Source organism: Astatotilapia calliptera, chromosome 10 (genome assembly GCF_900246225.1).
Source record: "Astatotilapia calliptera chromosome 10, fAstCal1.2, whole genome shotgun sequence".
Taxonomy (NCBI): Eukaryota; Metazoa; Chordata; class Actinopteri; order Cichliformes; family Cichlidae; genus Astatotilapia; species Astatotilapia calliptera.
The window spans coordinates 27,694,032-27,706,570 of NC_039311.1; the positions used below are offsets into that span (position 1 = coordinate 27,694,032).

The following is a 12,539-nucleotide window of genomic DNA, read 5'->3' on the forward strand; positions in this document are numbered from 1 at the left end:
CACGTATGCAGGCTCTGTACGTGCTACAGCTCAGCCAAAGACAAGATAAGTGTATTTAAAAGTCAGATAGTAGGAAAGCTTGCTGTATGGCTCACAAGCTCCAAATATACAGACACCGAGCTCTTGCTTCAGTCCAACTGTGACAAATGAGCTGATTTGTTATTTGTTCTGGCCACCAATCGGCCTTTGGTTGCCGTGACAGATAACAGAGAGAAGCAGCAGCTGCAGCCAGCATTAGCACAGCCATAAATTAATTTCCCCTTGTTTATCAGTGTGTCACATGAGGGGAAAAAAACAAAAAAAACAAGAGGTTCATTCCATTTGGCTCAAACGTAGGGAAATCCCAGCACCGAAACATGCACTGCTTATTATTAGATGCTGAGAATTACTTGGGAATGCTGTGGATTCCCTTTTGTAGACTCAGGGAAGCTTTTAAGAACAATAATCCAAGTTGGAATTTTGAACATGTCTAGAGGAACGGTGTCAAACTCGTTTTAATTCACGGGCCAAAACCATGAGCCAAAAGTTAAATACACCCTTTGCCACATTTAACTTCATAATGTGTCATTTTTATAACTACTTAGAAATGAACAGGATGTTTACACATGATATAAAAAGCACATTCCCTTTCTTTACTAGATTCACACCTCCACATTAACATCTACAAAACCACACGTTGGGTTTTCATTAATAATGAAAGTATGTCACATTGTTTAGTGATGTTCAGCATTTAAATTACCTCAGTTTGAACTTTGAATTCACTTCTATTCTTGTATTGGATTACAACGACACCATGCAATTAAAATAGAGAAAGCGGGCTTTGAAGGCTTCATTCTGGGCCCTGACACACATTTTCCATCGGTGCTCTACAGTGATGTTATTGAAATACTGCTCACCGTTTTTAATAGATGTACAGCAGTTATTTAATGCACTGAGCAGCAAAATGCAGCTGATCTCTTTTGATAAACATAAGGTGTCACTCAAATTGATATCGCCCCCTGGGAGAGTGGGAGATAAAAAGGGGAGGCTGGGTGTAGGCCTCTCCCTTTTATCTCCTAGTCATGGGACTGGATGTATGTGTTTGTGGTCGTGGATCGGGACAGAAGTGAAAATCCACTCACGTGTCACCCTCGACAGGTTTTATCAGGTGACTTAACAGGAAGTCATCATGACAAAATAAAAGAGAGAAGCTGTGGGCATCAGCTGCCTCTGGAAATTTACTCCTGGTGAGCAGGTGTAAAATCCACTCACCTGGCTGGAGGCGGTTTTGTCGGTGCTGACGGGGTGGTGTGCCTGCAGCGGAGGAGGGTGGGACATTGAGGTGTGCAGGGGCCGGTGGTGGGATGTGGGGGCCTGCTGGAGCTTCGGGAGCTGTGGCGTCAACATGGGCTTGGTTGGCGTGCTCGGAGTGGTGGCCTTGGCCCCGGCTGGGGTCGGTGCGCTCACAGGTCTGTCTTTAGGGCTCTGGGTTAATGTTTGGGGTTTGGGCTGACTCTGCTCTCGTAGCTTGGGGATTTTCTTAGTCAGAAGAGGAGTAGAAGGGAAGGTGGTGGAGGAAGAGGAAGGCTGGCTGATCTGAGGTTTGCTCTGCAGCTGCGGTGGCGTCTGCTGGGTGGACGTGGAGGTGGAAGGGTGCCGGCTCTGCTCGGCCTCAGCCTGGCTCAAAGGCGGCGGCTGAGCGCTTGCAGAGTGGGCGGGTTGCTTGGTGGGTTCTGAAGCTGGTTGGGTGGAGCGGTAGAACAAGCCTGTCTGGGGGTCCAAAGTGTCTCCTTCCAACTCTCCCGCCTCTAATACAGCCTCAGGTTTACCATGACTGTCAGAGTGCTGGAAAAAAGACACATACATGACGCTGTTAACGGTCAGCAGGACAAAAATACGACACAGGAGAATTTTATGGAGAAAAGACTGTACAGAAAGATGGACGTAGCCATTGCTCATCCAATTGATTTGCGCTGTATTGTTTTTTCCATCTTGACTTTTTGAAACAAGATGCACCATTGAAGTGTGGCTCTGACTGAGAAACGAGGAGCACTGTGCACTGATACATAGTGACCTGACAATCAAAAGGTAGACCCGCCCTAAAGCGTTCCCTGCTGTATCATTCCTCTGGAGGCTAACGAGAACCTAACCCATTTACTAAATTCATTCATGTTGCATTCAAAAAGGCTTGAAAGTAGCAACTGAGCCCATAAACTAATCCGGAAAATGTTTTCCGAGGTCTTGGATGAAGTAGGGCTGTTATTTTCCACGCACAGGAGGACAGATACGATTTTTTTTTAAGATAAGAGCAATATTGAAATATGTCAATTAACTAACTGAGCATTTTATGGCTTACAGTGTTTTCTGAAAACCGTAAGTAGTGACCAAAAGACGATACTAATATTAATGAGTGTTTTTAAGTTGATTTTAAAGATTAGGCACAAGAATATTGATAAATCATTAATTTGTAGAGGTGGGAATCACCATATATCCCACGATGCGATATTATCACGATACTTAACGCACGATACGATATTATTGCAATTTTTAAAAATATTTTGCGATATTCAGATTCTGTACATAAAGGTAAACTTTATCAATATTCATTTTATCTAATATCAAAGTCTCACACTCAGTCTTTCTCTCATTTCAGTCAGTTTTATTGTTGACAAACTGAACGGTTTGTATTACAGTCTAGTCCAACTTAACTGAATGCATCCATCTGGTACAATTATAGCTATTCTGAACTATGCAATTTATGATAACTATGCAGCCCCTTCAGCAACTGAAGAATTTGACAGTAAATTAAAACAAAATATAATTTTACATTAAATAAAAAAGTTTTAAACTTAATTTAAATAAAACATGTCTTAAATTAAAATAAGTAAACGGTCATGTTTATTGCTGCCAAAAAAAAAGTTAAACACATTTGGACAGTGAAGGAATGTCAGGATTCTTGCTCAGAAAAAAAGAGCTGATCCAAATGCTCTGAAGTCAGAGTTCCAGTCCACAAAAACTTTTTTTGTAACAAAATATCGATTTCTGCTGTCCCTGTATCGATACATTATTAGCAAACAAAATATCACAATACTACACAGTATCGATTTTTTCCCCCACCCCTATTAATTTGTGCGTGGAATGTTCATACACATTATGCATAGATGGGCCAATGTCCTGTGGAGAGACAAGACTGATGTGGAGATGTTTGGCCATAATCCATAGCACCGTGTTTGCGGAAAAACAGACGCTGCACATCAGCACAAACACTGCATACCAACTGTCAGCACGGCAGAGGATGGCTTATTGATTTGGGTTTGTTTCACAGCCACAGGACCTGGGCACCTTGCAGCCACTGAGTAAGGTATGCATGAAGCCATCTGTTTGACACTTCAAGCTTGGATCATGTAACAGGACCGTGATTCCAAGCACAGCAGGAAATCTACAAGACAAAGTCCAGACCTCAATCTGATGGTAAAGCTGTGGCAGAACCTTAAGAGAGCTGTGCACAACTGAATGATCAGTGAACTGAAGCAACTTTGTAAAGAAGAGTGGGCCAAATTTCTCCACAATGATGTGAGACAAAGTAACGCACTGATAGAAGTCATACAGAAAACAGCAACTCATGCTATTGCTGCTAAAGGTGGACCTACAAGCTACTGAATCACGTGGATTAATTAGATTTTCACAGGAAGTCCATAAAGGGGATGTTTATTTAATTTAAAAGGTTCTCTGTGCAACATTAAAAAACCCATCAAACTCAACTGTTTGTTTTTATACTTTTTCAAAAGCTGAAGACGCTGCACTTTGTGGCAACTTGCTCTCGGTTTCTGTCCTCTGACACCAAACAATTGTTTAAAAAAAACAAACAAACATGGAAACCAAGACAATAACTGCAATATAAATAAGAAAAAAAACTGCACTGCCATGCTTTCACAAAGAACAAGAGAAAAATTCCCAGGAAGCATTTTGTCTCCGGTGGTAATCCACCAAACCAGATGAAAGGTTTGCATTGAAACTACTACTTTCACGCAGAGAAACCGTTCCCGTGAAAGCAGTTTACACCAGTTTTCTGTGGATCGGAGAGGAGCTCAGATATATTTGTAGAACAAATGACACAAGATTTGACCCGTTTCTCTGCAACACATTTATACATTGATATTTATTTTGTACCCTTAAGACCAAAGTCCAACCCTCACCACGTGTGACGCTGGAGCCGCAGAGGAGACAGCAGCAGGTTTGGTTACCACAGCAACTGTGCTTGTTTTATATGGCTTCCCCAGCTGCTGACTGGAGGACATAACCACCTCTTCATCCTGCGAGGGCACTCCCACTCTGGTGGCTTTTCCTGCAGTGAAATTAGTCATTCTGTCAGATGATGAGGTATTAAAAGTAGTAGTGGGTTTCACACACACACTTCAGCTTCCGTCACTAAATGACCTAAAAAGGAGAACCATGTTTCACAAGCTGCCCACTGCGAGGTTTTAGTTTGAACTGTATTTCATTCCACTGAAATCATGACTGGCACCAAAAACAGGAACTGCAAAGTGCTGAATATGAAGCATGATGGAGAGGACTACCTCCTGCGACGTATTCAGCGGTGGGTTCAGCCTCTGAGGTAGAGGGTTTGGGGGATTCAGGGCTGGGCTTCTTCTCCTGGGCCAACTGGATGGGCACAGCCATCTGGCTAAGGTCGATGGTGTGCTGCCTGGGTTTGGATTCTCCCTTTTCCTTCACTGTCAAGACGAACAACAGTGAAATTCAGCATCATTTACCAATTCAGTCATGTTTACAGCTCATATTCACTGTTAACTTCATCTGATTATTTCCAACTTGTGCTCGACGTTAGGCCCGAGCGAGGGCTAGCAGACAGAAACTGTTCCTATAAATGTGCATTTAAAGTTTCAGGGTTTTTTGGCACCATGCCTGTATACGCCGGGGTTAGAGCGCCAACTTTCTCTCTGAGCAATCACCTTAGTTTTAAATCCAGCTGATTTTTGTTTTTGACACTTGAACGGAAAGTTCTGTTTGCCTGCATAATTCAGATTTCAGTGGTGCAGACCAGCTGCTTGACTTATTTGGCTCGAGCGTCTCAGTAAATAGCATAGTTTAGTAACACTAAAGCAGATAAAGCAAGTGTTAGCTTGACTAACTGTAGGCTATATTTAGACTTGCTGAGAGAGCTGCTAAGCACCACAAAATACAGCCTACACTCAAACTGACACTTTTAAATTGGCTAAAACACATTTTGACGCATAACTTCATAACAGCAGTGTGTTTAACATCTGTGTCTGCGGCATGTAGTGATTCTCCCCTTCACTCTTAACCTGGAAGAAGTGAGCAGCGAGTGGGCGAAAGTTCCAGCGCACTGGTTACCTGTTTGCAAAGTCACAGGTGGAGAAACTTATAACTGCTAATAAAGCTGGGAGGCAGTTTTGTTTCCGTAGAAATGCAAAAAAACAAAAGAAAAACCCCTAAAAAACCCAATGATAACATTGTAAATAGCATGTTCATGATATGATACACCTTTGAAGTCTGGTGTACCATTTGCCACGAGAAGCTCTTTGTTATCACAGATATAATTTGTGTTTTGATTGTTGAATCCAAGCTAACACGGAGGCGTGGACAGGAAACTACAGAAAGTCGCTGAACCGCAAACAGGCATCTTGTAAAACAGGTAAAGTTGACTGTGTGGAAACCCTTTTTATAGAAACGTAATCAAAGCACAATAGTTTCTTTACTCGGTGGTGTGCAACTCTTTTTGCTGACTAGCTAAAAACCGTGGAGGCTCCATGAACGTGCATTTCACTTAAGCGTTTCAAAAGTAAGTAAAGGTTGACTGCCACATCGGTTTTGGAACAGCTGGAACAAATTAAAACCGTTTCTTATAATAAGGAAGATCTGCTTTCCTGGCAGAATCGGGGGGAAACAACAACAAAATAATTACGATAAATATCTGTGTTTTTTCTGTGAATCACATCTCAGGTTTTTTTTCGTAACAGGGAAGTTATATTAGATCTCAGAGATATATACAATTAAAACTCCATAAAGCACTTTTAATGTGCATACAGACGAAAAAAAAAAAAAAAAAGCAAATTGGGGGATTATACCCCTGAGCTGCTGGGCTTTTAATTTGAAACATATGTGCAGGAAGTGTTGAGTTACACTGTCTCCTCTTAAAAAAAAAAATCCAAACAAACTGCAAAGTAAAACCAGAATTGGGATAAATGAATATGTGAGACCAATATTAACGATAAATTGAGCACCAGAGCGACGAGTACAGCAGTTTTTGGACCGCTATGCTGCAGAAATATACTCTATAAACTCAAATATGATACTATGACCTAAAACAGATGCCTTTAACCCTCCGAGGTCTAAAAAAACACCCCCCCCCCCCCCCCCCCCCCCCCCCAAAAAACAAGACATCATCCAAACACAGGGTTAGGTTAGATTAAGGTTACTTCTTTGCCGATAATTTGGACCTCATTTCGTTAATGTGATCTCATTTTAAAAACATACAAAAAGCTCGTTGTCTCCAGTTCATGACAGCTTTATAAAAATTTATGTATTTTGAGTATTAACGCTCTAAAGAGTTTTACAGACAGCACTGGGTATTACCTTCATTATGGATCAGGTTTTGCGCACTAAACAGCAATTACCTCTTTGGGAATTTTCACTCACAGCCAGATAAATGCTATCGGCTGCTCCGCCGTGCCGCTAATGTGAGTATTTAAATATTTTAAAAAAATTCCCACCTTCAAATATTCCATGGGAAACCTTTACCTTTGCATTTGCTTACATCAGTCCTGTTCCACAGGTCTACCATCCAATGAGCTCAGTATCTAAGCAAAGCCTTGAGCACGAAATGCATAATTACTGTTGGCCAGCAGCTCTTCGTGCTTCAGCAGTTTCAGGAATGTGTTGAAAATTAGTTTGACACTTGAGGCGAACACCTCCTGTGTTTGTATTTCTGATGAAGCTGAAGCATTCGAGCTGTTTTTTTCGAGCTCCTCTGAACTCTGCTGAATCAGCATGTGCACTGGTGGTAAACCCCCACCTCTCCTCTCCTCTTCCTGTGACACCTGCAGCTTTTTCTGTGACGTGATGGCTCACCTGATATCTGCTGAAGTTCAAGAAGAGCTTTTATGGTGGAAGTGGCCGACTGGGATTCCCCGCCAGATACCTCCTGGTAGATGATGGTGGGGCTGGACTCCACAGCTACTTCCTGCTCAGTCCAATCCTGCTCTCTGGAGGACACCACGTGCACTACAGGCTGCGCTTCTGAGGAGCGGACAGTTTTCGTTTTTTTAAACCAGCGGTTACACATCACATTTCAGTCAACAATCCTGAGGCAACCACCACAGAAGCAGTAGTTTATCTCCAATCTCTGCGTCATGGGAAAAGTAAAGGGAGGCATACCTTGAGCGCTGCCCTGGGAAGCCTCGCTGACTAAGCTGCTGGCCTCCGCGAGGCTGCCGGCATCATCCTTTGTGGCCCCGTCCTGGCCTGGGGTCTGACCCTGACTCAGTTCGGCGGAGCGGGTCACCTGCTGCAGCGTCTCAGTGACCAGCTGCCGGGTCTGCTCGCTCACCACCGCTGTCTGGAAGACCGGCTTCGGTTTGATGAGAACCTGCAGGAAACCAGAGGAGCATACAGTGTCCTGAAAGCTGTTGACTGGTGTATGCTCCTCATTATACTTGATAAGGAACTATAGTCCTAATGAGTGAAAACACAAGCCTGAAAGCAAGCGTTTGCCTCTGTAACCTCCTGTTGTGGCAGGCCAGATGTTTCAATATCCGTTCAGACTTCCACTACTTTCCATCTTTCTTTCCATCTCTCTCTCTTCCTCCACGCAGTCGGTCACAACGAGTCTTTCAATGTTAACATTTTACAATCTTTTCACTCACTTTTTTATATCAATAACACATCAAAGGTCAAACCAGAATGTCGACACACATTTTTATTGATCTGCACTAAACAACCTCTTTATCACCTGGCTTGTTATCACTTCTTCTTTTTACTTTATTGTAACACAAGAGCACTTTTGATGCCATTTTTGCATCATGACGCCTGTGATTTCTTGGCTGCTGTTGTGTGGGATGTGTTCTGCTTTGCACTAAGCCTTACTGGGATGTAACTGCCTCCATCGCCCTAATCCAACGCTTTTACGCAGTTTTTCTGTTTTTTAATAATAATAATAATAATAATAATAATAATAATAATGGATTGCATTTATACAGCGCTTTTTGAGACCCTCAAAGCGCTTTACAATTCCATGATTCATTCACACACTGGTGAAGGCAAGCTACAGTTGTAGCCACAGCTGCCCTGGGGCAGACTGACAGAAGCGAGGCTGCCATATCGCGCCATCGGCCCCTCTGGCCAACACCAGTAGGCGGTAGGTGAAGTGTCTTGCACACGGACACAACGACCGAGACTGTCCGAGCCGGGGCTCGAACCGGCAACCTTCCGATTACAAGACGAACTACCAACTCTTGAACCATGATCGCCCTTTTTTTGTTTTTTTTTTGTTTTTTTACGTAAGACAACATTCGATCAGGGATGTTTTGCTTCCACGAGCGTCTCTAGCTTGCTTGCCACCATCCTCGCACACCATCAGTGAGCTTCACCTGACTGAACCCGTCAGGGCTCCTTTTCTTTATATGTTACACTGTAATAACTCCCACTGTCTGGCATCTGTTTGAACAGAGTCACCTTCGGCTGAACTTTTATAAATGATATAGAATTTGCCTCTCTGTGGGAAATGGAAAATTAGGTTAAGTACACAGTGACTCAGTGGTTCCTCAGTAGCATTCAGGAACCATAGGCCCAATCTGCAAATCTGCTGCGTCACAATTGTGTAAAGATTTGTGCGCAAGATCTGACGTGTTAGGCGTTGTTCCTACGACGTCATTATTAATGCTTTTCATGGGTTCTTATTACAAAAGGCTCAAGTTATGTCATAGCTTTGCATGTTCCAGGAAGAATACTACTTCCCCTTAATATGGCCTCAAAATAATGCACAACTAATGTGATAACGTAGGCAAAGCAGTTGTGTCATGTAGTAGACCGCAGACGAGACAGCCTTGAGTTATTTTTGAAAAGGTAGATTTCTGAAAACTAAAACTAGACTAATTGAAATAAAATAAGTCAAACCTGACTTTTCGGTGCTTTTTGACGGGACATAAATTCCAATCTCCCAGGTGAAAGGAACCCACAAATCCACCACAACCTGTTAAACTGATTCAAATCTTTGCATCGTGGCGTTTACGTTTTTCCCTTAAAGCTGGCCTTGGAACCACATCATCATACGTGAGCACCAGATGCATCACACACGCACAACATCTACCAGGGATAGCCCTCCTGGAAGAATCCTGTCATTTATATTCTCTCATTAAAAGGGAGACTCCTTTGCAGTTTTATTACAAAACAAAACACAGAGGACAGGATTACCATGAACCGGTGCAGAGAAACGGAGACGGATTGGCATGAGAATAAAACTGGCCACCTTTAACATAGTTTACTGTGTGCACAAATGGAGAAACACAACTGTGTGGGTGCAACTCTCACTGCTTATGTGCAGACACACTGTTGCTGCTGCCAGGAAGTGCTTCCTTCCCTCTTAATGGTAACAAGAGATGGCTACACCAGCGAGTGCACCATTGGTCAAGCCATCCTCATCTTTACAGTTCTTCTAAGGCTTCTCTGTTGTTGTTACAAGTGTAACCCTGGTTAAGGATAATAATAATAATAATAACATGTATAAAGATATAGTAGATTCTTTTTTAATTTTTTTATACTTCAGATTTATTTGTGTTGTGTAGTCCAATGGCGAGTAAAATGTTCCAAAATATGTGCACCATCTAAAGAGTCTGTTCTGAATGACAATGAAGTGGCTATTTTATGTAGTGGGCTAATAACAGCCTCCATAGCCAGCTTAATGTTTGGGGGATCCCCCCTCAAGAAAAGAGAAATTCTAAAAACTTTTTTTGCAAATAAACAATAACATAAAATATCTGATGGCGAGGCCTGATAAAAAAAAATTTAACAAAAAACCCAGAGAGCGTGCAGCTCTTAAATGTCCCATAAGGCTAATTTGTCGTTAGTGACACAATAAAGTTCACTTTATAAATAAAGCACAGCTTTGCCTCGAGTCAGACGGCTTATCGGAGGCAGCAAGTTGCTTCTTATCAAACATTTTACAGCGGAGTTAGTCGGAAGACGTTATTTAGACTACGAGTTTCTTACTCATGAACGCTGACATTAGCTGAGTCATTTTTCCGTCTGCTTCAGCGGCTGCTGAGTAACTAGGTCATAAACGTCGAAACTGACTGCTTGAGAAAAACAGTTTAAATATTACAGAAACTGGAAACAAACTTTGGTAAACAGGTGTCATGTTCGTCACTGGAAAAGAGAAAAGAGACGCTGGTATTTAAGCCAGTTAAGAAAATGTGGCAATTAGTGGTTTCACTCCAACTGCACAGCAGATTAGCACTGTGGGTGTTTAACTCGGTAACTACAGTACTCATTACTCACTGACCACAGTTTCCCCTCGATGACTAAAAACGAACCTTGAATTCTGAATTTAGACCTTTTTTTTGAGAAGTCTGATATTGAAACAATGACAAAGTATTTGTGAATCAATCTGAAAAAGACAAAGAAAAAAAAAAATCTGCAGAACTTGTGATTTATGTTTTTGTTATTAGAGAGATATTTTTAACACTGTGTGGCTGACAGCTCGTGTTTTCATTAACCCTTCACTCTAACTTTGTGTGTTTGCAGCACAAAACGACCTGGAAACCAGCGTAGTGGGACTTACCCTCTCAGAATATTTCTGACAATTTTATCTTGAATTCAAATTCCCCCAAAAGGTCTTGAAATATCAGGCGGAGGCTGCAGGCTTTAGTCTGAACAACCTTTTTGTGGGTGTTTCTTCTTAAATTACTATATATGCTTTCGCTAGTCATTTAACATCTGTCAGAAATCTAAGAATTTCTCCAGAAGTTTTCAAAAATAGACAAAATAAAACCCCCCTAGGAACTGAAAGAGGTCAACGACAGTGGCAAAAAACAAATTAGAGCTCAGGAGATACTAATAGCATACAAAATACAAAAAGTCCACTGGCCACAATACCTGTGTCACCTCACTCTGCAGTTCCCCTCTGGTGAGCTTTAGCCTCTTTCAGCTCACTGTTTTGGCTTTTACAACCTCCAGTTTGAATTCAGGCTCAGCTAAAGTCACATTACACACAGATTCAACAAGTTGCTCCCTCGGAGATAATGGTCCATATTGGCATGACAGCATCACACAGTTGCTGCACATCCTGCTGCACCAGATCCCAAAGGTTCTCTAGTGGAGTGAAATCTGGTGACTGTGGAGGCCATTTGAGGACAGTGAACTCATTGTCATGTTCAAGAAACAAGATGATCTGAGCTTTGTGACATCCTGCTGGACGCAACAACACTCAGGCTGTGGTGTTCAAAATGTTCAGCAGAAAGTCTGACCCCCCCACAGCATTACACCAGCATCAAGAGCAGCTCTGAGCCTTTGATAGAAAGTGGGACTTAACCATGCTTTAATGTTATTTGTGTACTGCCCAATAAATTCTGACCCTACAATCCAAATTGCAGCAGAAATTGAGACCAGGCAATGTTTTTCCAATTGTATACTGTCCAATTTTGCTGAGCCTGTGCGAACTGTAACCTGAATTTTCTGTTTTCAGATGTCAGGTGATCTTCTGCTGCTGTAGCCCACCTGCTCTTCTGCATACCTTGTTTGTAACAACTGATTATTTGAGTAACTGTTGCCTTCCTATCAGCCTGAAGCAGTCTGGCCATTCTCCACAGACCTCTGACATCAACAAGGCACGGCCACTGACAAGATATGTTCTCTTTTTCCAAGAGAATCCAAGTAGATCAGCAGTTTATGGACTGCTCAGATGAGCCCATCTGGCACTGACAATCATGTCACTTAAATCACTTGTCTTCCTCAGTCTGATGCTCAATTTAAACCACATCCCTACATGCACTGAGTTGCTGCCGTCTGACTGGATGATTAGAGATGTCCACTAAAAAGCAATAGAACAAGTGTACCTATTAAAGTGGCCCATAAGTATGTTCTTGGTGAAAAAAGTAATGAAACATCGAAAGGTTTTTAATTACTGTGGGGAAAAAAAAAAATCAGTGGACACAATTTGTGGGTCACATCTTTCAACTGACGCATCTGCCTCCCTGTTTCTCTGTGTGTGCTTGATGTCCAGACACGTATCCCTTTTGATAACACGATCAACTTAAGGGCGATAACATGTCAGTGTTGTGGTTACAGCTCGTTGCTGTGCTCAGACAATTGGCTAATGCAGGTATAATACAGCAGGCCAGAAACATGATCATGTCACAATGCAGTCTGCAGCTGTTTGACCAACAGCAGCAGATCAAATAACTACCACAGCATTCAGCTCTGTGTGATAAGGGGAAGTTGAGGGAGAAACAGGAAAGGTAAGTGTTAAAGCTCCTGCTATAAATCTGCCTATAGAACAAGGGGATTTTTTTCCCCTTCTGCTTAAG

The 12,539-nt window shown here is 42.3% G+C and overlaps 1 protein-coding gene across 2 annotated transcripts in view; it reads right to left on the minus strand.

The window, feature by feature from the left end:
* Positions 1-12,539, minus strand: part of emsy (EMSY transcriptional repressor, BRCA2 interacting) — a 28,635-nt gene that overhangs the window by 3,760 nt on the left and 12,336 nt on the right. For both annotated transcript variants that reach the window (XM_026181897.1, XM_026181898.1), the window contains 5 exons: positions 7,396-7,606; positions 7,090-7,257; positions 4,557-4,712; positions 4,176-4,324; positions 1,252-1,824 (listed from right to left, as the gene is read on the minus strand). In XM_026181897.1, coding sequence (XP_026037682.1) covers positions 1,252-1,824; positions 4,176-4,324; positions 4,557-4,712; positions 7,090-7,257; positions 7,396-7,606 — 1,257 coding nt within the window. The remainder of the gene's footprint in view (positions 1-1,251; positions 1,825-4,175; positions 4,325-4,556; positions 4,713-7,089; positions 7,258-7,395; positions 7,607-12,539) is intronic.